Below are 27633 nucleotides of genomic sequence, written 5' to 3' on the forward strand. Positions count from 1 at the left end.
TCATAAAACTTTCGTAATATCTCCGAAAATTTGCAACTGTTCAACGACTGTCGTTCTTGAACAATTGTTACGTATAAATCAGTATATCAAGTGCTTAATTGTGCTCAATTAAAAAGCTGTGAAGAATGAGTTTTAAATTAGTTGAGCGTAGGGCCTCGAAAAAGAAAGGAGCAGCAGCCTCGTAAATCCGCGTAGCCTCGTAAATCCATCGTTCCGTTCTGACAGACATCGTTCCACATCCCTCTGACACGCCATACGTGGCCAAAGGGTTAAGCTTGTTTCAACGAAGATAGAGAGATAGCTTCCAATGTGGCAAGCCGATTTACCATGTCGAACAAAGGCGAGTCAAGTCGAAGAAAGTCGCTAAAAGGATCCAGCGGCGTGTTCTCGGGATAGGCGAGGGTCCGCCGAATAGGTCGCCCTCCGGTCGAGTTTATTACCCGAATTAATTGGTTTATGGATCGCCCCACTCTGACGGCAGCACCACGTGCGGTTATATGATGGTGCTGCCAAGAGAGGGAGAGACCAAGGAGAAAACGAAGGAAGAGGAGTTCGACAAATGGGAGCGAGAGAAAATGATTTGAAAATGCAGTAAATGGGGGGATCATGCGTGAGACGGAAAGCCGTAGCGGGGCAGGGGGAGGCGAGAGAGGGGCACAACGAAGGGGAAAGGAGAAAATAAGCAAAAGGAGGAAGAGGAGAGAAGGGGATCATGATCCGGAGAGTGGTGGTGGAGCATGCGCGGGTGGGAGTGGCACCTTATTCGTTGTACCGCTCCCGCCAAGGGTTTCTGTCAACTACGAACTGCCGATGGTAAAGGTTCTCGGGGTAACCTGTAACAACGGAGCCGGGTCGCTCGTTGCCACGAATCCACGGTATCACGCATGTTTCGCGGAAACTGACTTCCTCTCAAATGTGACGCGGAGAGGAGTGACGCTCGCTGAACGGCGTGACTTCTTTTTTCTTTGTTAACTTAAAAAAAAAACAATTACAAAAAAACGTGCATTAACAGTGATATATAACTTTCGCGGGATTGTTCATTAAGCCGAGAGATTCGATTGCAGTCGCCGGCGAAATCGGTGAGGCGTGTGTTCGAGAGTGGATAGTGCGCTCACGAGGATACGCGTGAGGAACCATTGGTGAAAAAGGATACAGTGACGACTGACAAACCTGAGAAATATGTGAATTAGAACGATAATCGATGCAAGAAGCCGCGTACTTCGTGACGAAAGTACATCGCAGCGGGAGAAAATAAAAAGGTGCGACAATCGCGATCGCAGCACGTGGCCAGGGAACGAAAGTATCACGTGGGTGCATCGCCGTATTTTGCGTCTGGGACTTGATTCCGCGAGAATCTGCAAACGTCGGGGGGAATTTTTTTCCGATCCGCGGAGAAAAAGGGATCGCGGCGGTGGAAAAAATCGCGAGGAATTCATTGAGCTGCGAAATAAACGCGAACAAAAATTCACGCTCACTGATCACTGACGATTTGTCCCCCCCCCCCTCTCTCTCGTCACGCGATAGAGAAATAACGGAAAGAGGATAAAAGAGGATCCGGAGGACGCGAGAGTGATCCGGCCGGTGGCCGGATGAAATTTACAACGAGGTATTTCGCGCCGCTCTACCGCGAAGGCTTTCGCTTTGACATTACTAACGAACCGCGGTCGACGGAGACGCCGGTTAATCAACGATGAGGAGTCACCGGTGAGAAAGAGAAAGAGAGAAAGAGAGAGAGCGAAACTTGTTCGTTTCCATTTCGAGCACACTCATCCAATCTCGTGCGAAGAAATCCGATGCGAAGCCTGAACTTCTCGAGACGCATCGACGTTCATTCCGCGCGTTAATTAGCGAGACTCGGAGGGAGCGGCGTTAATGCGCGCGTTTGCGAAGGAGGGTCGTTTCGCAGCGCGAACGAGGGAACGAGGGACCAGCTTCGTGAGGGAGTGATATCCGTTTGACGGGGAAATATATACGTGTACTCGGTAGCGCGGCGCGCACCTGGGCAACGTCGAGCGTGCAAAAAAGAAGAGAGAGAGGGAAAAAAAGAGAAAACGGAAGAGACGCCGAGCCTTCGCGTAAAAAGTTCGCGAAAGCGCCCGAGGGAAGTTGCGGGAGACGAAAAACATTACGGGACAACGTTTACGGCGGAAATAGCGCGCCCCGTCGTCTAACAACTGACGATAAAAGGAGGATCGTTAAGCCCGAGAGGACCTCTGCGGAATGACCGAAGTAAGCCGGAGTAATAGCGAAACTACTTTCGCGCGGATGTACGACGGCTAAGGTGCGCTTATTGCCCGGTGTGGCTTCCACGAAAAAACACGGTGTCGAGAAACGTTTCTGCTCGCGTGGAATCGAGAAAATTTCCAGGTTGAACAAATAAACCACGGGAACGTGATAATTCAATTTTGATTTAATTCGCAAGTGGTACTTTTATCGATCCTTACGATCTTCCGAAAGAGCAGAGATTAGAAAAACGACATCGGGACGCGGAGGTAAATCACGACGGGAACGTCGAGAAATTCCACGCGTTCCATTAAATCCGAACGCAGGGTGGAATTTTTTTCGAGCGCGCGTGATCGGTATTCCGGTTCTTCTTAAAAAGCAGCGAGAAGAATCTTCTGACGAGAATCGAAAAGCGTGCAAGGAGAGACGTCGAGGGCGAGGACAAATCGGCGGCGAACGCGCAGGAATTCCGCTTTCCGGTTACGATCGAAATCAACATTCAAATGCGGACGGCGCTCGACTGTTTCTAAAGCATCGAATTTCGATGCCGACGATCTTCCCTCGGAAGCGAGGAACACGTAGCGTCGTCGAATCCGCTGAAGAACGAGGAAGAGCGCGTTCGTTAATACGAGTCCGCGGCAGACTTGATTAAGCGGAAATTCCCGGACGGCGCAAATTCTGCGGTATAACTCTCATTCTTTTTCTCGACAAACGGTACAAACGGCCGCGATTATCCTCCCCCCATCTGACTTCTGACCCCACCCCGCGCGCAAATGTCAAGTGAACGATGAAGTACTCGAGGGTGCAGACGGAGAAGAAGTGGAGCGCCACTTTGCTCGGCGACGAATCGTGCTCCAGGTGCGGCAAGTGTCTGACTAAAATGCAGCTCGTACTACTGTCAGCGCTATTCTGCTCTACTCTGACGACAGGTAAGGCAGCTTTAATCTCGCCAGGACATCTCTCTCTCTCCCCTCTCCTCCCGTCTCCCTCCTCGTTGCATAATTTATTTTTTTTTCCTCACTATTTTAAGACCGACTGCGATTTACATGCTGCCCTTTGATCGCAGCGTATTTTTAATCCTCCCGAGTGAGATTTTCTGAATTTTTTGAAATATATATAAATCCGACTGTGTCGTAGCACCCTCGAGATCTCACTTTTAAATTATACAACGAGGAGTTTCGAATAGCTGCGGAACAGCTTCCTTTTCCGTACCGATATAAACGTCACGATGATGACATTTACACGATCGAAAAGAGCGAGTAAGATTTATCTACGGCAGAGCTGCGCGCAATTAGCATAATGAATAATTGTGCCGCGCGCCCGTGATACGTCATTCCACCGATAAGTGCTTAATAGGTAAATTAACGGTGACAAAGTGACGCAATTAATCCGGTAACTAGTTATTAAAGTCATCGCGGATACGCCACGCACATCCCATCGCTATTATGGCGGTAAACCTCGTTTTACCGTAGGCTGAAAAGAGATTGGGATCATAAATATTCAGCGACGTTTAAAGCGAACGCCCGGCGGGAAATTTTCACTTTGAACGATATACAATGAAATACATTGTACATGTGCATATTTACGCCTCTGTGTAAATGATACACATATATATATATACGCGATGACACATATACAACATTCATACATACATATTTATATATATATATCAGGATCGCGTAAGCAAAAGACGAGCAATTTAACAAGAACTCGGTGTCGTCCCGCGTAACGCGACAAACTTAGAGTAACCGATGTAACTCACGTGCAAAGCGACTCGGGCTCGTAACACCGCAAATTCAGTACTATTACACATTCCATCCGGGTGACTGAAATTGTCGCAGATATATACCGCAGATTGCTTACCGGTAATTAAGTTGTATTAATAATATGCAGCGAACAATTATTACGGACATTAACCGTTATTGCTTTGTGCCGCGCTCTGCGCTATTCATAACATTAATGCGAAATGATTTTACGTTGAGCCATAAATTTTCGTTAAATCTACACACACACACACACACACACACACACACACACACACACACACACACACACACACACACACACACACACACACACGTCACGTTTCACGCGAAAATCTGTGATTACAGTATGATAATTTTATACGTGATCTTTTAAACGTAAATTACGCTTCACGGCGACCCTTTTGATCGGAGGATCTCATATACTGAAGAAACGATACTTAAGTTTCCGAGATTATTTTACGTCGCGAGATCTCTCCTCAAGAAAAATATGTCGGACCAAGGACGCCCGTATAAATTTCTTGAAACAAATATTTTTATTCCACGCTGTGGAAACAATCTCGCAATTTCAGTGTGTGTCAGAGACAAGACCGGGCAATTTTTACGGCTGTGTGAAAATTTATTCAAATCGGTTATGTGCAAAACTCAGGGCGATCATGGTGTGTCATTTGTTTTCTCCTAAGAACGCGCACCGGCACGTAGTCCCTTCGTGTCACCGTCGGAGGTCGACGTCGCGGTCGACGGGCTCGCGTAAACGCAGTCCCGACCTGCAAAGAAAATCCGATCCCGACAAGAAATCGTAATTGAGACGATTCGTTCGCTCCGCGCGCGCTGACCGCGACTACCGTGATCAAGCTTCCCTCGAGGCAAGCGCGCGAGGCGAACGAATCCGTTTGTCGTGAGACTCGATCGATCGACGGATATAAATCAAGCACGATCGTAGTGGAACCTAAATTTCCTGCTTGCTTCGAACAAAGAAACGCGATCGTTTTCGTGGATGGAAGGTACCGACCGGATGGGAAAAAGAAAAGCGCTCGGGAAAGAAGGAAGAGACCGGGAAAAGAAAGAGAGAGAGAAAGAGAGGAGATCCGGTAGAAAGAAAAGGCGTACGGATGTGGACGAATGCGACGCGGCGGCGGGCAACGGAAGGAGATTATGCAAACGGCAGCCAATTCGATCGAAGTGCACTGCAAATAACCGCAGTTTTAACCCATTCGGCTAAATGCACGAGAAAGGCCGGCTGCCTGCCGTCCATTAGAATATCGCGCTCAGACGCGTAATCTCAGACGTCCACAGCCGAACGTCGCGTTTGTCGGTGTTTGTCGAGGAAGCGGGGCGGACTTTAGGCCAGGTTTCATTAAAATTTTACTATTGGTTGACTCGCTATGTCATTCGTGAAATCGCCCCTTCTACCGCCGCGCCGGTCGGTTAAGTTCCGTCGACGAAAAACGTTCCCTCGGTCCGTGAACAAAAGCTGATATATGATGTTATCTATCTCTAAAATGACAGAAATTATACAAACTGTATGAAAAACGATGTGATATAATATTATCAGTATAAGTATAATATTTATGAAATATATACACAGATGAATGAAGGAATAATAAAAGCCAATAATCGATCGATAAATTAATCTCGTCGACTTTATCGCAAATCGGGGTTTTACATAATCATATTGCATAATCAATCCAGCGATAAATATTGCGTGTATTTCTAAAAGATGCCGCGACAAAAGTGCGCTTTTATAAAGTAGTTAACAATTAAACTGCTAATACGTTGATTAAAACTTATTATCGAACGAATTGATGGGCTGCGATACGGCGCGCTACCGTTTTGCAGGATAATACGCAGCGAGCATGAAAAGGGGGCAGTCACGCGAGATTACTGGTAATACCTGCTAACTGTAGCTACATTTGATTGTGATATCCACCTATTCGCAGTATTTTCAAGAGTGGTCCGCCGATAGCCTCATCCGGCTGCGCCTCTTTGGCGGTATTAGCGAGCGAGATTCGAACTCATGCCCGCGGATTAGAGTACAAGTGACTCCATCGACGCGAACGCTACCGAGAGAATCACGATGGCAAATGGCAAAAGTTGTTTCATCGGCGCGTTGAACAGACTGTAATATACACGGTCCTATAATATACGCGAAACGCAGATTAAATATATTAAAGATAACCGGTACACGGCGGAAATGGTTGAAAAAAGAATCTCGCGCGCGCTTTAATTTATGCCAAGCGAAAATTTCGCGACGTGTTATTTGTAGCATTAATCGTCTTAAGATTAAAATGCACCCAAGGCCAAAGATTTTACTATTTATTTTACATTTGATGTGCGGCTCAGCTCGCCATCAGGCCGTCCTAAATTTCAACGTTAAATATTTCGCTCAGTTAGAAAGTTGCTGTGTAAAATTTTTAGAAATATCGATTTCAGGTACTTCTTTAATGCGGTCAGAGGCGGAATTGGGGCCATATTGGCTTGCGAAATTTTACGCGCAAAATTGTGCCGCAATAACAGAAGCTAGAATAAAGCCCAACGGCTTCTTGTAGTTTCCTGCGAACAGATGAGGAGGGATGTGAACTGCTGTATGCGTGACGTGCGAGTAGGATCGTTCTAGCGAAGCTAGCATCAAGGGAATTAATTCGCTCTTATCGCCCCGCTACGATCGGTCGCTACGAAGGGTTTGCGGTATTCCAGTCGAATTATTATCATGCTTAATAACATTCCGTGAACGGCGTACGTACGTACGTACGTAAGTGCACAAATATTACAGACACCATGGTGAGGGACACACAGGGAATAACACGTGTCAGCTTGCGTTTCACATAAAGTCTCGAGAGCGCATATAACTTTTGTATTTTATAGTCACGTCTACAGAGCGCATCTCTTACATTTACAACCACGAGCGAACGTCGTCCCGTTCAGACCGCGCGGATTCGAATTATAGATCGCGACTGATCATAAAGGAAACTTATCGAATAAATGCGCATATTAAATAGATTGCGAGAGGAACCTCTTCATTAATCAATCCACTTCCAAAATAGCGAGTGACATGTTTCATGTATAATGTAGTACAGTTGTCTGGCTCGGGGAAGAAAGTCCCGGGCTCGAAAAACCCGCTGTTTCATCCGTTCTATTCTCTTCGCGATTTATTCGCGCCTCGTATTCAAACACATGCATATATGTTATTTTAAATAGTGCCTTTCTTAAGCGTTTCTTTATCCCGCGCCCGGAGGTCAGCGAATTATCGATCTTCAGAAAATTAATAATTCGCCGGTGCACATATAGATGAGCTTCGAGTCTAAGAACTCCCCTTTGTAAGTATCGTCCGTAAAATAATGCACTTCTCAAATAATTCCCCTTAATGGCAGCTTCTGTAGGTACGCGAGATTAATGATCTCGCAAGATGGCCTTTCGAATGGGGGAAGGGATAATAACACGGCGTGCTAACGGGGGCGCGCATAATGTAGGTCATTCCCGCGTGCGCGCGGAGTCGGTCGGACCCTCGTTTCGGTGTAGCCGGGGCGCGTGTTAGGAAGCAGAATATACACCCGAGCCCATCACGCCGGAGTGCGTCATTTTCATACGTAAACACGCAAGGGGTAAAGGACGTGAGAGGACGGATTAGGGAATGGCGCGCATCGGCAATAAGACAGATGGTTTCGCCGCGTTCCAGACCGCGCGTTGTCGAAGTACCTGCCGGAGGACCCCTCCCCCCCCCCCGTGCAATCCTGCCAGGGCGATGATTCTGGTCTGCTCCTGAGATAATCCTCCCCCCGCTCCCGGTACAGCGAACGGCAAATCCAATCTCGCGCCGACGATTAATTCGAAAGAGCTCACCGTCGAGGACTTACACGATCTCGGGGAACTCCCGAAACTCGCTTAAAACTCTCGCTCGCGCATCGAGAAGACAACTTATTGTAAAGTGGCAGACGACTGCCACTTTACAATTAGGTAACTTTATACCTAATGTCACTTATATCAATGCTATTTTAACCCTTTAAAGCATATATTTTTCTTTACATACGAATTCGTTGAAACTTGGTATGCAGAGGGTTTTGAGGTCGCTGATCACAAATTTGGAATCAGATTTTGCATTAATTTGCAATTTTTTAAAACTAATTTTCAATTTATTTTTTGCAACTTTGATCCGCTATGTTAAATATACCATTTTGAATTTTTGTATTTTTATTTCATATTCAAAATCAGCAACTCAATAAAATCTTGGATATCAATTTATGGTGTAAATTTGACTTTTTGCAATTTCAGTTTCCGCTATCTTATATTTTAATAATTTGAAAATTTTCAGTAACCCCAAAAACCTCCGAATACTTAATTTTAGTAGGTATATCACGTACAGACAAAATTTTTTACTATAGTACATTTTTTTATACAACAAAAATTGCTCGGACTTTGCGCCACTATTATTGACTCAACATTGTGAATTTTGAAATTTTTATTACAGATTCGGAATCGGCGACTCAAAACCACTTAAATATGATATTTTAAAGAAATCAGAATAAAAAAAATATATTTTTTTCAAAAAACATCAAATATGATATGTGCTTCAAACGGTTAATATATATTACTTAATTATATTCATTCTTCATCAAAACTTGCAATCAAATTATTATTTTCCCCTTTATAAATCGAATCGGCGAACAGCTGGCGTTCACGTCTAGACAGACCACGCCAATTAGAAATTAACAAGTATTTGGCAATCAACGTATTAAGATCGTCGGGGCTCGAGAGTACATGTATATAATTCACTTCAAACCGCAGCCGCGTACCGGCAATCGTGTAGTCATGCACCTGCGTCATTTTGGAAGACATGACTGTATTCATATATGCTTAAAGATCTTACTGCTCGCTTGAGACTCGCGTTATCCGCCGACAACGCATTCGCCACAACGGATATCATATGTCGTGAATCTAGAAAAAAAAAACCAGACATCACTCCTGCACGCGGATCTCGCTCCGGTGAAACTGGTGAAAGCGGTTTTTAAACGGCGTCGTGTACAACCGTTAGTTTCGAAGTAAACGAGTCGCGCTCGGTCGGAATTGACAATGCGGAGCGACTCGATTCAATCGGCACGCACAATAGCGTACTTTCCCTCTGTCTCGTCCCTACCCCCTCCCCCTCTCCTCATCCCTCTCTCTCTCTCTTCAGTCCCGGTGATGGCGTCTATCTCTCCGTGATGCGCACCCGATCGAAAATATGGGGCATTAACTTCGCGAACGTCGGAATATACCTGACCACTCGACAATGGCCGCAATTAACAATGGCACCCATAATAAAGGTGCGCAAACCGATACCCGCGATTATCGGTCGGTATATTGTGCGTACACATGCACACGCATATGCACATTGCGTCGCGTGCGGTTAATAGCGCCGTGGGACCGTTTCGTGACGGACAAGCGCAAGTATTAATTTCATATTTGTTTCCGCACTTAATTACCGTAATCGGCCATGTCGCCGTGAACGGCCTATCGATCATCGTTCTCTCACGCCGCTTGTCTCCCATTGAGCTATAAGCGCACGACGATGCACGCACCATGGCGTTTCGTGAGCCGCGGCAATTGGAGTAATCGAGATGAGTGTACTTTGCGTTACGTCGTCCGCGTCTCCCTTTGAACCCCGTATATATCCTGCCGCGAATCAATTCCGAATCAAGTGAAGAGAGAACGCGAACGTAAGTACGAACGTAAGTAACTCGCGTAGAAACTCGCTTAAGAGTATTTTAATTCTCAGTGCTAATATGTTTCTAAAATCGTGATACATATTTTAATGAAATAAATTATTAGTCGTAAAATAAATTGTAAAATAATACCCCGTTCATCTCTATCCTGTTTACGTGATGGAAGGCGCGAGCTCTCTACGCTTCAACGCAGAATTTCCCCACAAGATTTTAACGGATGATTTCCTGAAAGCGGTCTCGTATTATTGCGCGGGGCATAACGAAACACTCGAAGCTCGATCCGCGATGTAGAGAGGTCCGCCGACACGTTAATGAAGCTCCGCGACTCGTGTCATAATCGCGTGCCCGTGATGACGTTAATCGAGTGGCTTTCTCGAGCATAATCGAGACAGAACAATAAGAGCGCGGGGGAAAAAATCGCGTACGGAAGAGACGACGGGTCCTCTCTTTCACTCTTTCGACCTAGCTGCGGCAGCGGCGCGACGCGTAATTGACAACGCACGAGAGAGAAAGAGAGGAAGGGAGAAGTAATTCCGTTTTGGTCCGTACATTCGATCGCCATTGTCCATGTCCACAAAACTGAGTTTTCCACGACCCGGACACGGAGAGCGAGCGAGAGGAGAAGATCGCATTTATTATTCGGCCGCGTGCTCGACGTCGCTCGCAGAAACAATAGGAAAATGAGAGGCGACGATACGCGCGGGCCCGGCACGTTGGAGCACCACTTTCGGCTGTCGATCTCGCGCGTTCGCTTAAAAGCTCCCCCTCCGCGTCCGATCGGGCATGCATCCTGCCGTATGCATGGCCACTGCATTTCGGCACATCCGCCCCACGAACGATATAATCGACGGGGAAAAACAATTTCCGTCACGTGGACGTTTCGCGGCGTGCTGAAGGTCCACGAAGTTTCAGAAGCAACGTGATTGCAGACCCCTGCGGTGTTTCATCTTATTGTTAGCCCAACACCTCAGAAAATACAGCTTAACCTTCCATTGTCCTCGTATGAGGCGAACGCTCATATCGGAGCAAAGTTCACTAAACTTGAGATTAGTTTTCTTTATAATGATTAATTAAATTTCAATCCAATCTCAATCCTAATCCGTAGAGTGATATGGGCTTAAGAACTGTGTTGATCTGAAAAAACAACGCCGTACTCTAAAGAGTGCTAACGTCGTTTGCTGAACGAGGGCATTGGAAGATTAATATCGCTTTGCGTTTTGGAAGATACATTGTTAAATATTAAAGGCTAAAATTTAAATCAATATACCTTGTGTGAGTTAAATAACATTTACTTTTGAGTATTATATGTGCATGTCAAAATTTATTAACACAAAACACAATATTATTTTAACTCCATTGATTTAGTTAAATCATCTTTGTTTTAAATTAATAACATAGTGAGTAGGAGCAGCGACCTATAGGAATGATTAAAAGTGACTCGAATTGAGTATAATTTCACACTACAAATCAATAGTGTATGTTTTGTATCTCAAATACACTGTATGATAAATTTACTCTACCGTCTGGTTTCATTAATTTATCAATATAACAATAGATATAACATATCGAATTCATTATTAGATAAATAGTTAGTTTAGTTTGGTCGACTATCGCAGAACTTTGATTATCGTAGATCCTTGATACCAACAATCCACGCCATCAGGCTCTGGCTCCAATTTTTTAAATTTTAGGGACCGCAGATTCTGAAACACGCACATCTCGCTTGATTCTGCCCAATCGAAAATTGTTTGATTCCCGAATCGACAAATGTCACACACGCATGTCGCGTCGCATCTGATTTCATGCGAGAGATATGAAAAAAAGCGCGCATAGCTTTTTCTCACCATTTTGCGGGCATCCGGGCGATCCGCGTGATTCAGCCGGGCGTCGCTAATGCGATTTGGTACCCGGTCGATGATTGATTATTAAATTAATAATCGAATTACAAGTGTGCCCGCGGGCGCGTGCGAATGCGCGCGCGCACGCAAGCACACACACACCACTCACGTACACGCGCGGATGCACGCCATACAAACGCACGCCAAACGTGTGCGCGCGAGCACATCTATGCATTACATTTCGAGTGCGCGTTGCGGTCGACGGCCAACGAGAGCTTTCGCTCAAACGCGCTCGCGATACGCGAGAAACACGCGTTTGCGGATTTCTACGCGTTGCTTGCAGCACGCGCGCGCGCGCGCGTGTATATGGCACACGGAGCGAGAAGCATTTGACCCGGATCGGAGCCGTTAACGATGCTTTTCGAAAGCGTCGCGACGAAAACGTTCGTATAGGACAGCACTCGGTGTCCGATAACGGAAGCTCTCTCACCACGATCGAACATCAAATGCGAACGTGCGACGGTCGACGTTGCATCGTCATCGTCGTCGTCGTCGTTGTCGTCGTGTCGTGTTGGAACGCGTCATTTACACAAAAGGTAGAAAAGAGAAAAGGAAAGGGGAGATTAGCCGGCCAAGAAGGGGCTCGGTAAGCCGCGTTTCCGCCGCAATAAAATTATAATTGCGATCCGGCACGTAACGAGGAGGGGTTAAAGCCCCCCGCTTACCTCGTTATTATCTGCTATAGTAAACATAGAGCCGGAGTATCGAGTCTCGAGGTAACTCCTCGCATACGCGCGCCCGTGATGCTCTCGCCCGGACGGATTGTGTCCCACGCAATTAGAGAGAACACACATGCGACATGCGAGGAATTAAAGGGAAAACGTAGAAAAATATGTAGGGACTTTCTGAGCGCGAGAAACACAATGAGAGGAACATGAGAGGGAAGAATAGAGAGAGAAAGCAAATATTATATCGCGCGCTGGATGGAATTTCCGCGCGCCGCGCCGGCCGCACGAAACGAATTATGGAACAATCGCGGCGGAGTTTCCTCTCGTTGCGAATTTGAGTGGTAATGCGGTATGGCCGGCGCGGCACACGGCGCGGCGTGTCCGCCTAGGCACTCGCTGGCAATCCAGAGACAACGGGCGATGTCACAAGCGCGCTAATTGTGTATACCTCGCCGTCCCGATGGGACTTTATTATCGTGCCGATGTCGAGCACCGTCGTCACGAAAGGGAGAAAAGGCTGGCGGGACAAAAAGCCGCGATAGGAGGCGCAATTAAAAATCACGGTCTGCATGCCGCGAGAGCCGCGCTTGCGAGAGAGATAAGCGCAATTGACGAACGTGTTGCGCGAAACCTACGATAGCTCGACGGTTATCGCTCTTCGCCATCTCGCGCGTATTGCTGCCTCCAAAAATAAAATCTATTTTTAACTGTTACACATATATGCTGTAACTATTCTCTTCTGGAAAGAGATAATTCTGCATAATAATGAAAATGATTATATAAATACTTAAAATATATGAGAAAGCACACCAAATGTTAATATATATGAAAACAAACGACTTTAAATAGAATTCAAATTAAAATTAATTAAAATTAAACTTTATATATAAATTGCTTCCTTAGGGATTAGTTGAGACTTTATCTTTCATTGTACAATGTTGTTTCATTGCGGAGGCGTGATCTGAATATTCAATGCCAGAAGGATATTGTAAGAAGTGTAAAATAAGTAACTTGTAATTGCTCAAGATGCGTATTAAAACGCAGCGGAGAATCTAAATGTAACAAGTACGCGGCTGTTCGTGCGATAGCTTCTTATTAACTATGCAGATTAACGAGAGAGAGCTTATAGTTTCGTTGCGACAATAATAAACAAATTGCACGAAAGTTGGCGTAACGAACGAACGGCGACGGCCTCTGTTTCGCACGCCTAAAGTTTGACATGCACGATATTACGAATACCTAGTCATATTTCGAGAGCATCAAGCTCAGTCCAATTGAGAGTTCCGCGGGCGTGCGCGCGCGCGCGCCAGCATTAATTAGGGGGGCTCAAAAGGGCCCCGGTACGTTACCCCTCTCCTTTCGCCGCAACCGCGATTGCTATCATCGGCAATCTCGTTATATGAAACTAGGCAACAGCGGATACGGTTATTCCTCTATTGTCGTGATTACTACCCTCCGCCCACATTGTCATTCCGCAGTCTGATGCGCCACAATTGCGCGCCCCTCCGGGATCCGCATCCAGAGGAGTGCGCAACGTTCGAAGCACAGCACAGCACAGCGACGATGATTTCAAAAGGACCGTATATAAATGTGAGAAAAATCATTTCGAAAGGAAAACCCTCGAATGAAATTCAAAACCGCCCGCGCTTCGAGTTTCTTGTCGCAATGTTCCTTTGTTTAAAATCTACATTATCTGCCGGCGACACTTTACCTCGGCGAAGAAATTGCGAGCTATTTTCACGATTGAGTACTTATCGCGCTGTATCACAAAGCACTCCCGTTTAACAAGAAGTAAATCGTTTAATAAGAAAACAATCGCGAACAATATTAAGTTAGCAGTGTCGGTGTTCTCTCATTTTATTCGGGCGGCAAATTGGAACGTGGGAGCAGCTCGCTCTCGAATCTTCTTAATCAAATACGCGGAACAAACGCGGGCGAGATAGTCGTCATTTGAAATGCCTTTGAAGAAAGATGGGACGCGCGCGGAGCAGGATACGGATTACAGGAGTCGTCGTGTGGGGACCACGACCGAAAGATTAATTAGACAGATTTAATTACGTTTCCTTTTGCTTGCAACTTACTTTACTGCAGTTTCATTACCGTAAATTTGCTTTACTTCTGTCCCCCGTTGCTGTTTACTTTACGCGGTAGTAGACAACACAATGACGCGCTGGTACACGTAATGCCGTATTGCGTTTCTTGCTCAAACGCTATACTTGCATCTGCATCGCGTCGGTGCAGCTGCAGAAGAGAAATTTGCGAGAATGGCGGGGATCATTGAGCTCGCATAATAGACGAAATAACATCAAAGTTTGCCCTCTTTTTCCGAGTCCGTCGCGTATCTCGGTATCATTTATGCAAGTTGATTCGCCGTTTGCTCGGGTATCAATTTTTATTTAACTTTCCAACCGGCGACGTTGTGTCCGTAACATTCCATTTAAAATACATTACGTCAAAGCATTAAAGTTAATGCAGAAACGTCGCTTGTTAAACGGGACGATTTTAAATTCACCAATATTTAACTTGCTTTAAAAATGGTAAGTATATAGATCAAATCCAAAATACGTCAAAAAACTATATATACTTAAATTATAATAGCTAAATCAAAATAACATACAACAAAAATTATTGTACTTAAATATTTTAAAATTGATTTTAAATTAATAGAAAAATATATGAAAGAAATACGAAAATTATAGAGAATATGTATTTGTATATTCGTGAGTTCTCTCGGCATCGTTGTTCGAATATCACAAACCTTGTCTTTGATCTGATTGGTAAAGGGAGGTATGCGGATCATACCTTAATACTATCGCGGTCGGTTTGCGGTAAGAGACACCATAAATACCGTCCCGCCGATCTGCATCCGATGGTTAATTTACACGGAGGACGACAAAGGTCTCTCCTCGGCTGCGGCGTCCCTCGGACCGACCGTCCGCGCCCCGGGGGACACCGGGGCTCCTCCGTGCACCTACATCGCCGCTTGGCCGGCGCAGCTGCAACACGGGAGAGAGAGTAGTGACCGTAACAGTAACCACACCACGCGCTGTCAGTATCACAGCGACAGTGGCCGGGCAAGAAAACCTACATGGGGTCGGCGCGCGCGCGCACGCCCGCGCCGGGTAAATTCGTAAGCAATTATCCGAACTTGGAGGAACGGTGCAACGATGGCACACAACGACGGCAGTGGCCCGAGTCGGCTATAACGACATTCCTTACTCCTCCCGCGGGATCGTTCCCGAATTAATGCATAGCCCGTGGCTGGAATACCGTGGTCCGAGGAGAGCGAGAGCGAGAGCGACGTAGAATGGTCCGGCTTTGAGAAGCAATTATCGGACCGCCACCTCTCTCTCACTCTCTCTTCTCTCCTGCTTATCGCCGTCGTTATAGTCCCAAATTAAATCCTGCTCACGTTTTTCGTGTCGACGAACACTGCAATATCTCACGGCTTATACGGACGACTTCTCCTTTTGGATATATCGATCACTATCGACGTGGCTCCTTCCGTGAAGAATGACAATCAATTAACGCTGGACATGAAAATACGTATCGTCAGATTTTTTATAATAATTTTCTTCATAACTTTCTTCCCTCTGTGTTTTCTAAACTTTTTTTTTTACCGCGAGAGTTGTTAAGTAGTGGATGATTAATGGCGATCTTTTGATAGAATTTGCCAGGTATCCAGGTTTCGACTTTGTTTACCTAGCGAGCGAAATTTATCTGATTTCACTTCTGAACGAGCAATCAATTTCCGCCGTACGCAGATTCCGCTCGGTTATTACTTGTTCAATTGGAAACGATGTTAGTACGGTACTTAGCGACGAACGGTCCTCGTTTGAGTACTTAGCGATTACTTAGCGAGGTGTCCATTTGCCGCGGTCTCCCGCGTCACACTTCATTTCTTGATAAAACGGTTTCATCGGAACTGATTACACGCATACATACATGTACATCAATTAATTGGCTCGTTCCACAAAGATCTTCGAGCGATCATCATCGATCGATTATGTCATATTGTGTAGTGGTAACTATAGTAACTCCCGCGTGAAACAGGAGACATTTTATATAGAAACGAGACGAGAGTATTAATAAACATGATTATATAAATAGTTTTGCATTTTAAGATACGTGATGTGCACATATATCATTTATACTGTAAATATACATGTATAGTAAAATGTGTAATAATTAGATATGTGTGTGTGTGTGTGTGTGTGTGTGTGTGTGTGATTTTATGTATATCAATATAATAAAATTATACATTTTTTAAGAGGACCGGGGAGAATTTGATTGTGCTGTTAAAGGTTTATAATATATTGTTCCTTTCAAATAACAGTATAGCCTTCAATCGCCAAAGTTCGTAAATAATACGTCTTTCGGGCTATCCAGAAGTGCTCTCGAGCGTTCGCAAAGAAAATGCTAAGCGGTACTCGAACGTTATTCGAATCGCAGCGCTTTTTGATGAACATCAATAAGACACTCCATTTCTCTCCCGGCTGACGACGGTCCGCGCATTGTGGAACGAGTGCGTCGTAAAGAAACGTGCCTGCTCAGCTATTAAAGGGGGCAATTGCGGGGACGGAGAGTAAACTGAACAATGTCGTCACTAATTTCAGCCAATTGCGGCCGCATGGCACATGTCCCGTCTACTACGATGTCCGTTCGCGCGCGTGTACGATCTGAAGTGAAATGCGTGTGCGTGCGTGCGTGCGCGGCGCTCGGTCACGAGCGGCGGCGAGTGAATTACGCGAGTGTATATATAAGCGCGTTCGCGACGCGATAATTATTACGAGGAGAATTGCGCGCGCTCGAGGAAGGAAGGTGCACGTCGTCGGTCTCGCGACGCGTTCGATGGCGTAGCAACCGCCAGTAAACAATTAATACGACCAATTAAAACGGCCAATTACGCCGTTAACTGCATCCGCATGTTCTTCGTAACGCTCGCAGCTCAAACACGGTCGCCATCGAAAGGATGGCCGAGATATAATTCTCCTTTAACGAGGAGGAGACGCGTCCGTAGCGCATAACGGTCGAAAATTAAGATAATGTATGAAAATGCTGGAATATGTAAATGATATATTCGAATTTTTCTAAAATCTGTCGATTATTTATCTTTCCCAAATCTCGAGGCAACTACATACGTTTGACGAAATCATCGCGTTTATTACATGAGCGTATCGTGTAACACATGATAGTTTTGTGTAGTCGCGGGTATTCATTTTGCCTGTAGGAGTGGCCTGGGAGCTTTAATATACACGCTTATCGCGTCGGTAGTGAATATGCATATGCGATAAAGCCAGCCCCGACGTTTAAGATTACCCAAACTGATTGCGAGAGTGCGCGCTGCGGGGGAGCACTATTAAATGCGTCGCGCGCGCGTGTGTGTGTGTGTGTGCGTGCGGAAAGGAGCGTTACTCGCGTGAGCAAAGTGTTAGATGTGTGTGTGCGTGTGATGTGTATGAGTCACTTAAGCACAACGCTCGACGACGAAGCGGACGTCTCTGCTCCGTCGCGGCGGCGAAGAACTCGCGCTGGTTACTGGTCATTTGACTTCCTGACCCGCCCACATCTCGTAAAACGGTCCAGCAGTCTTCCCACAGCCGCTCTTGAATTTTCGAGCAATTCGTGTTAATCAGCCCTTCCCTCCTCGCCTCCCTTCAAGAAGACTACCTATATTGCTGTGTTAAGTAGCGAGGATTTTAATATCTTCAGAAACGCGCGCGAGCTATATACACGAAATCATAGTTCTATATCTTGTTCGACAAATATTTATTTTCTTGCACTTTCCTTTATGCTCAATATTACATGGCAATTTTGGATATGAGTTGTAATGTATGTTTCTTCTATTAAAATAATATGCATATGCATGTGCTGGTAAAAAAATAATAACTGCTGCTACATTTTTAAGTATCAAACATGTTTATGTTTAATTCGAATACAAAAGAAGATTATTTGAAAGGGATTACTAATTGCGATGTAATGATGGAACAGGTAATTGCAACGTGTTGTTTTTAAATTTCATATCGCCGTTCTTTCCTTGATTGTACAGTGCTAATTAAAGGTACGACGAACGATCGATTTTCATGAATAAATGAACAATCGAAATTAAATGCAAGCAATTAACGGCAACTCGTATCGCAGTTTTGTTTCCGCGCTGTATATATTTATGCAAATTTTTTATTCAACCAATTTATATTCGTTTTTATATTCTACCTAACTATCAAACTAAAAAATGTATACAATGATATAAGTAATATTTAATAAATTTTATTTCGTATGTGTAATTCATGCAAATAATGTTTGCAGCAATAAATTATTTTAAAAGCTAAGAATTTAAGCAAGATTCAAAAAGAGTGACATATCTTGGGACTTAATAGGGTCAATAGTCTCGTTACGAAAGAATGAGAACTCGAATTACGAGCGCAAAAAATTTACTGCTATTTCAACTCTCACGCAAATAAATAGTTTCTGCTGTAACGAATCGTTTCAAACCGAACAAAGCGGGAGAGCCCGAATTAACTCGGAAACGGCCACCTGCTGTTAACATCCCGCAAGAAATTTCCCAAAATTGAACGTTTTTCCGTGCCATAGATAGGGTGAAACGCGGCGCGCCCCGGAGGGTTTTCATAAATCGCGATGCGCATATAAGTCCCGGCCTTTAACTAGAAATGTATTCCGCAAACTCTCGATACTGCAATGGCACATCTTTGGAAAAGGAAAACAAAAGGAGAGAGGGGGGAGAGAGAGAGAGAGAGAGAGAGAGAGAGAGAGAGAGAAATCGAGTACAAATACATTCAACTACGATCGTTAGTTACTCCGGTTACTCCCCGCCCGGCGCGGGCTGTAAAAAAGAATCACGAGCAAAGCGTATCGATGTGTGGACGTGCGACGACATACAAATAAACACGCCACCTCCCGCCGCCGCCTGGGCGCCAAATTTATCGCGCGTGCTTAATTAGCGGGCAAATAACGCGATTAACGCGGCACGGGTATAGTTTGTCGCGCGAATCGGAAACCTTGTGTGTACACCGCGCGCCGGAAACTGTTGCTCGCGACAGCCAGAAACGCAGCCGGTGTCCCGTGGCCAGAGAAAAACGAAAGGTACAAAGGGCAAACAATAACGCGCCTGCCGTGACTAATGCACCGGTTATGTTACGCCGAACTATTTATTTTCGACACACGGAATATCGCGATATTATCGAATATCACGAGAGAAAATATGAATTCCAGACTTATATTGGAATTGTTATTATTAAAGAATCGTATTATTAAAGAATCATATAACCGTGTAACATAATGTACCTTTACTCTTTCTTTTGTATATCGATTTACCATACCGGATTTACATCCGCCTATCCTTTCTCCGGCTGTTATTCTTTAAAATATATTCTTTATGAAAAGTTTGCATAACGCTGTCAATGAGCTACGCTAAGACATAAAAAGGACAGATACGATTTTCACCGTTACTTACAAAGAGCGAAGAAACGAGGGGACGATGAATAGTCGAAACTTTTTATTCGCCGCGGTGTAAAACGCGCGGAAGGGAATGAAACTCGAGGTATCGGCTTTGCATTTGATCAACCGTGCAATGAATAAGAAAAACTTGGCCGCGTTCGATGCATCGGAAGCTGTTGCGCCCGTAAGCCTGAATTGTAAGCTCGCACACAGCACAGCTGCGGGCGAGAAGGCGCGCATACTGAGAAATAATATCAACGAAAAATAAATGGCATGCCGATCATAAATTATTCATAATAAATCACTGATGCCCCCTTTTAGTTTTGCCATGCAATATTTGGAAAATTGCGACGTATTGTATAAAGCGATAAACGCGCGGAATGGAATAAAACCCGATTTTCATAAAATTTATTAAAACAATATAAAGGGATATATGAAGTTTTATGCACTTTATTGTAAAACAAAATATTAGCAATAAAAATTGAGTAAACTGAGTAAATTATAACGGTGAAATAATCTTTCTCGAATAATCAGTGTGTGATCAAAATCATTGCGAAAGGATGAGAGAAAAAGAGAGAGAAAGAGAGAAAGAGTTGGAGAAAGGTAAAATTAGACCCTTGCCGGATATACGGCGTGGAATAAAATTCAAAGTATCGGCTTTGCATTTGATCAGCAGCGCGGCGAATAAGGAAGCCCCGTGTCCTGTTCGTATTCGTCGTATTCGAACCCGCGACAAGGCGAATCAATCCTCGAACTTCAAAGGAATCCCACCGCTCTGATCCTTCGGGATTCCCCGATACGCGTGGGAGTCTTTAATCAGGGTACACTAGTGGACGGCCCTCGACGGTACGTCGACCTCGAAAATGGCCTCGCTCGCCATTGTCTTGAGAGCCGGGTCTGTCCGTCCGTCCGTCCTGTCGCGTGGCATATTAATTAAATCGCTAATTTATTAAGCTAATTGCTGGTTTAATTGGCTCGCAAGAGAAGCCCGCGTGTTCGCAAACAGAAAAACAGAGGCTCGAGAGAAAGGACTGACGGACCGCTCGATTGTGCGCCGTGATATCGTACCTTCAAAACACGCAAGTTAGCCGACAGACTATACGACAATATCCGAATTAGCCTGCAACGCTGGATCACCAGTCGATCGTCTCAGTCCAGATCATCATCCTACCCTGTAACAAAAACAATCGGTCTAAAATTAATAATCATTTTAAACGACCCTTTTAATTGTATAAATAATAAATTAATGATTTTAGGAACATGCTAAATTTGATCATATCATGTCAGTTTACTTGTTTGCCGTTAACGTACTCGCAATTCCACGCATTTGCGCATTCGACACGCTGTTCAATATTTACGTCTTTGGAATGTAAAGCACATCGGGGAAGCATTCGTATCCCAATACCGTACAATATACTTTACTCAATGTGAGACGAATATTTCGTATCAGAGGCACGCGCGGGAAAGAAGCAAGGTACCGCGGTTTTGTCCTAGAGTTTGCACTCCGAAACCAGCCGTGCTCGTCAGCCCTGCGGACTAACAGGCACGGGGTCAAAGGGGTCCGCGTAGCTCTATTGTGTTCTCGGTTAACTACTGCTTACTGTAACACAAAGCCCTGAAAAGCCGACAAATTATTTAAAAGGGCTCGTTATTGTTCTGCGAAGCGAATAGTCAAACCGCCGCGAAACCACTTGTTAACCAGACAGGAACTCCTCGGCTGAGAAGAAAAACACAGTCGCGCCGTATACACGTGAAGAAACGGGACTGTCAACGTCCATTAATGAAAACGTAAATTAATGAAAGCTATATTAGGGAGAAGCTATCGTATAAAGATTGGACGTGTCATGAGGACCGCGCGTTTATAAGTGTAAAACATCGTTGAACATAAAATTTCGACGTATATTGGTTTTGTGTTCCGGCTTGTGTGTGTGTTTAACAGAAAAATACGTAGCAATATTCGAAACGATGTAAAACATCGATGTGCCATAAAATTGAGTGTTATCAAAATAGGGGTACTCTCAAAATAAATCAATAAATGCTATGTAACTACGTGTTCTGCGTATGTGTTGACGCACGTGAGAAGAAAGAAAATAACTATCCCCGACGATTTTTTTCTTCTAATCTCCCGTTTTGTTAACGTCGTTATGACCGTTGTCTTTAAATAAATGGGTGTACAAAAAAATGAAATAACTTCTTATATTTTATATTGTTATTATACACATATTGTTATATGTATAGTTTTATTTGCTATAGTTATATTTCATGATATGAAAGCAAAACTGTCCTATAGTTTTCCAAACAACAAACCGAAAGAAAAATAAATACGTTATCAATACACGTGGGACACAAATAGTAAATAATATATTAGCAATCCATAACGGAATTGTGACACGATATAATGGATAGCTTAATAATGAATCTTGAACGAGGTCACAAGAGAAAATAACTTCGAGCCTGTATCTACTTCTTTGCGAGTGAGTTTTCGCTCAGCATAAATGTAACAGTATAACTATTTCGAAATAATCGCGAATTTTACCTCAAACTGCAAGTGCCAAAAAAATCGTAGGAAAAGCTACTTTAGCGAACAACTGTCATTTTGTTCGCAACATCCTCATTTTGGGATGAGATACAGTAAAAGATACTTTTGGATTAATTTCTCTCGGAAAATGGCATTTATAGCTCTTTTTGTCATCAAAGTTTCGATTACATAGAATGATGACGTATGTTGTTATCACATCATGTATTATTTAGTGCACAAAATTTTCCCGCAACCTTTGTAAACCGCATATACATTATCGACGAGAGAATGGCTGCGGATGAATTTTTTGTTTGCATTCTGAAGAGGTTTGCACGATAATAATTGGCTCTCACGACCACTTTAAATTTCAGGCCGCTTTGGCGTACTCAATTGCGTTCGGTTGATCGAATATTTTTAATTACCGCTTTATTTGTCCCGATCGCTCTGCGGATGCACGCTAAATAAATTAATGCGCGCATGTCAACTATCGCGGAGCCATTTCCCGCTGAGATTTCCATTTGCGGGGGTCGAAAATTTTCCACTAATAACTATATTTTCCGAGATCTTTCGGGAGTCGAGATTTCAACGTCGGATTAATTTTTTATAATTACCAGCCAATTAAATTATTCGAATTGTGTTCCATTGTATCATCGTACAGAGTAAATGAATTAAATTCTGGGATTTATTTCAGCGTAAGATAATACAAAGAAATAAATCAGGGCAATTTTATTATCATATCAGTATTGCATTTCAATATTAATCTAGTTATTAAATCCTATTAGCAAAATTTACCTTTATTTAGATATAAATACATTTGTTTTTGAAGGAAGATTTGCAGCTTAAATTAATTCAATACTATTTAATATTATTTGTATCCTAACGACGCTTAATATTATTATAGCGCACCCTCTGTTTATGCTATTACAATAGTATATATTTAAATGTACAGAAATGTAAAAAAATTGTTCGTGCTTTTTGTTGCACAGGTGTTGCCGGATTGGAGATACGAAAACTAGAAGTGCCCAGTATCGCCGATCCAAGATGGGAGAGGGTGATACTCAAGTGCGAATACGATCTCGGCGGTAAGGATCTGTATTCGGTAACGTGGAATAAAGACGGCCAGGAGATCTTCAGATACATGCCGAGATCACTGACGCCCAAGCGACCTCAAAATATCAGCGGGTTGTACATCGACCTCAGCCAGAGTGACCACAAACAAGTGACACTTCTGGGCCCGAACACCCGCAAAGGTGCGCGACAAGCGAGAATTACAAGAGCACATCCACTGTTATATATCTCTCGTGTAAAAAATAAATCTCTCCTGTACAATTTCAATCATTTTTGTAGCAGAATGTAATTTCGAGATGTAGACTATTGTAGAATTAAAGTTAATGTCGAAAGTTCAATTATTTATCTTAGATTTATCTCAGATATTAATGATATCTCATCAGTTTAGTGAAGTCGAAGTTAATAATCTAAAGTTGATAAATAATCGGTTCTCTGATGGGTCTTCAAAAGAATCGCGTTTTAGCATCGCTTATTCAGATATATTCATAAAATAAAAAAAAAATTTTTTTTTCGCCTTTTTTAAGCTTATATCTGTTTTCTTTGTCTTGATATCACAGGTAAAGTCGAGTTGGCGGGGTCTTATGGCTGCGAGGTGTCATCCGAAGCGCCGAGTTTTGAGACAGATTACAGAGAGGCGAACATGAGCGTGGCTGTGCCGCCTAAAAGTGCTCCGGTACTCGAGGGGGTGCGACCTTCTTACGAAGTCGGCGAGATCCTCCAAGCGGAGTGCACGTCGGGCTTGAGTTACCCTCCGGCAGTTTTAACGTTCATTTTGAACGATAAAGAGGTGAGTCGATGATATATTCGTCGAGCGAGGGTTTCAGTTAAATTTTCGTGGGGTCACATGAATTCAAAGAGACGATCGAAGACAATCTTCCGAGATTGTATATCGTATATGTATATGAGGCACGTTTTTAAAGACGTTCTCTCGTTTTTATACTAGAAAAAATCAATTTTCTTAGGATTTTCTTGAAACTGTGAATATACGTTAATTTAGGTGTGCTTTATGCGTGGTATAAATTTCAGTACCTCTTCCGGTATAAAAAATAAAGATACTGAGCCTCAAAGTTTCAAAAAAAAAATTTAAAATTTAATTTTTTTTAGTTTTGGCATTTTTTCCTTATAGAACTCGACGAGAGGAGCAACTTTGGTCCTTTTGGCCAACCTTGTATCTCTTACCGTTTGGCCTGGAAAACCTTTTCATTAGTAAAAGTTGAAACTTTGAGGCTCAGTATCTTGATTTTTTATACCGGAAGAGATACTGAAATTTATACCACGCATAAAGCACACCTAAATTAACGTATATTCACAGTTTCAAGAAAATTCTAAGAAAATCGATTTTCTCTAGTATAAGGACGAGAGAACGTCCTTAAACTTCCGCTCGCGCATTGAAATCGATTGTGTTGGACAAGGAATAGCTGTTTTATTCTAAAAACAATTGTTAATCAAATGCAGATTTTCAGTTTTTTTAGCTTGAATTTGACTTTGATAACTTAAAAAACTTATTAATACATTTTTATTAAGATTGACCGGAATATTTATCCCTGAAATATTATTTAGCTACTTTTAGGCCATTTTAGGGCATCCTATATCGTCGGCAGAACACGAAACGAGCGAAAATTTCGTAATTAATCGCGCAACGTAATCCAAAGCTCGCTTCCGCGGGCTGTTAAGCGAGTATAGTGAACTAGGAACCACATAACTCCCATTATTCAATGCTACGCTGCGCACGTCATTCGCGAGAAGGTACTACTCGGTTTATTCAACGACAATTTGTCAAGCGAGGCCAGTTCGCATGGGCATTTTTATTTCGCCCGCTAACCGGCCGCATGTTCAAGTCTCAATAAATACAGAGAGCTACGAGCCACAAATTAATTCCTCGAGAATAAACTCGCGCAACGGGATTGCTACGCTGACAAAAATATGCTGTACAATAAAAATCAGACAAAATTGATATAACAAACGACGTTTTAGAGCTGTCACCATTTCCTTCAAGAGACTCGATTAAATTTACAATCGAAGGCCGAAATTAGAATCTTCCTTTGCAGTCTTTTTTAATTATTAAATATTTCGGAAACACGCGGCTACGGCATAAATCCTACCGCCATTAAAGTTAAAATATACGGTCTCCGTAAATTACAGTTTTAAGCTCTGTGGCTGATTCTAGGTGAACAGAGCCTTAACCAAAGACTTGCGGGGAGGTGGCAACATAGACGGAAGGCTGCTCTCCGCGACGCGGTTGGGCCTGACAATGCGCCTGGAACGGCATCACTTTTCCGGCGGCAGCCTGACTCTGATCTGTCAGTCGACACTACCGGGAATCGCTGATGACCAACCTCTCAAGACCATCGAAATTGCCACTCTCGCCGCCAGCAACCAGCGTCTCGCCCAAGAACCCCCTAGATCGGGCGCAAGGTCGAACGTCGAACTTTACTCCATTTTAACTTGCTGGACGATGACCGTGATTCACGTGATTCATTACAACAGTCTCAGACTTCTGCGTGTTTAATATGTCGGCTGCCGGTTGCGCTAGTTCGCGATCGACAACGCTGGAGAATCCGCGGCGCCGACACCTTTAAAAGTACGTGCTAATTAGTGTATACGTCTCTACACGTTCTCGCGATCCAGGAAAACGTATCGCGTATCATCATCGGCTTATCTCTGTCAATCGAGTGCGGCACACAACAGTGCGTCCCGAATTTCCGCGCAATCCACACACACGTTTCGCTCGCATGTGTGCACAGTGTTTAGAACACCCCGTATATCGTATATAAGTCGGAGATATAGCAATACAACATTACCGTAAAGTAGGTCGGAACGGCGGCGGGCGCACGACGATTGTACATAGTGTATAATTGTGAATTAGCATTACAAATTGTCGTGTATAATTAAACGGACGGAAGGACCGCGGAGGATGACGGAGGAAACACGATGAAAGTAACGTGGAGCGATATATCGGGATTCGCGCGCGAGAGGAGGCTAACGCGCGGCTGGAACGTCGCCTCCGAGAGAAATATATATCTATCATTCGTCAGACCAGAAATATCGTTTAAGAAACATAAGTGTATACGGGTCGTAATCCTAAGTACGGCTCAACCTCGGCGTACGTAGCATAAGTATGTGGTTAATTCGACTATATTCTCCACATCCGATCTTCCTCAGCGAGACATGCGAGAGAGAGAGAGAGAGAGAGAGAGAGAGAGAGAGAGAGAGAGAGAGAGAGAGAGAACTCTATGTGTAAAGTAAGGGATACGGCGCTTTTGTTCTGCGATTTTACACGATCCAGAGTATCGTCGAAGCGATTGCAGTAATAAAACAATTATTTAATCAACCTGGTTTGGTACATTTCTCGCGCACCAGACATCCTCTTTAGCGTAACAATTTTATCGAATGGTAATTATCACAAATATAAAAGATCAATTGATCATTATCATACTAAAGAATAAATCGATACACGCAGCAGAAGCAACATTCGAGGCTATTCGGATCGAGGCACTCGTGATTCGATGGCTCCCTTCGTTGGCGTTTGTGACGATGGAGAACGGTCGTCGTGACTCAATATATACATCATTTGCGTAAGTAACAAAGACCCGGCGAGATAAGAGCAGTTTAAGACGTCAAAGAGAAGCCGTGGGACGGGGTAAACAATAAATGGAGAAATTAGCGGGAGAGAACAATCTTCCCGTTTGAAACCGTCGAAAGAGTAGAGGGCGGTCACATAAACCGTCTCGGATTCACCAAACGGATCCTCCCTCACCCTTCGATCCGATCTATCGGCACGCCGACTCTGTGACTCTCCTTCCTCTCCTTGATTCGATTTCCAGATTAATTAAGGATCGCTGGTCTGAAAGGACGCCCTCGAGATCCTTTCAACGGGGTCGAGTATCCCGTCCGTTCGTCCCGGGGGCCGGCGTAACGAGGCGCCGATTCGAATCGGTTTCACGAGACACCGAGCCTGATAATGACATTTTCCCGTCGGCTCAGGTAAGTCTATCTTACGACTCCATGCCTGCTTACTGATTACGGGCGCCTTCGGTGAAATCCTCAATTTAGCCTCTCGCCACATGAGAAGGCTCTCTACGACTCTCCGCGCCTCTTTTCTACTCTCATCCTCGCGAAACTTGCGAGAGTTACTACTTTATCTCGATATTTTTGTAATAAAAATTTGTAAGATAAATTTATTTCATAGAAAAATTAAATGTGGTTCTCATATTTCGTTTTTACTTATTTTTATTTCATTTTTATGCAATTATTTCAAATTAAATTCTTGTTAAGAAAAACATAATATGTTGGAATATTGTACAAGTTGATCTTAGCTAAAATGACTTTTATCTTATCGTT

General features: G+C 43.8%; 1 protein-coding gene and 1 long non-coding RNA gene across 3 annotated transcripts in view; one reads left to right on the forward strand and one right to left on the reverse strand.

Annotated features, from left to right (window-relative positions):
* Window positions 1–27633, reverse strand: part of LOC139818622 (uncharacterized) — a 106156-nt gene that overhangs the window by 29219 nt on the left and 49304 nt on the right. For both annotated transcript variants that reach the window (XR_011733463.1, XR_011733462.1), the window contains exon 2: window positions 20775–20878. This is a non-coding gene — a long non-coding RNA (uncharacterized lncRNA). The remainder of the gene's footprint in view (window positions 1–20774; window positions 20879–27633) is intronic.
* On the forward strand, window positions 785–26623 carry LOC139818621 (uncharacterized). Its single transcript, XM_071787415.1, has 4 exons — window positions 785–3152; window positions 23211–23474; window positions 23850–24079; window positions 25460–26623. Exons 1-4 carry the CDS (start codon window positions 3011–3013, stop codon window positions 25799–25801), a joined length of 978 nt encoding a protein of 325 aa, XP_071643516.1. The 5' UTR covers window positions 785–3010; the 3' UTR covers window positions 25802–26623.

This window comes from Temnothorax longispinosus, chromosome 9, assembly GCF_030848805.1.
Source record: "Temnothorax longispinosus isolate EJ_2023e chromosome 9, Tlon_JGU_v1, whole genome shotgun sequence".
Classification (NCBI taxonomy): Eukaryota; Metazoa; Arthropoda; class Insecta; order Hymenoptera; family Formicidae; genus Temnothorax; species Temnothorax longispinosus.

Excerpts from the sequence above, each read along its gene's own strand:
- LOC139818621 (XM_071787415.1), top strand. The coding sequence starts at position 3,011 with ATGAAGTACTCGAGGGTGCAGACGGAGAAGAAGTGGAGCGCCACTTTG. Across the intron at positions 23,475-23,849 it reads GGGCCCGAACACCCGCAAAG|GTAAAGTCGAGTTGGCGGGG; the intron begins GTGCGCGACAAG and ends TTGATATCACAG. Across the intron at positions 24,080-25,459 it reads TCATTTTGAACGATAAAGAG|GTGAACAGAGCCTTAACCAA; the intron begins GTGAGTCGATGA and ends GGCTGATTCTAG.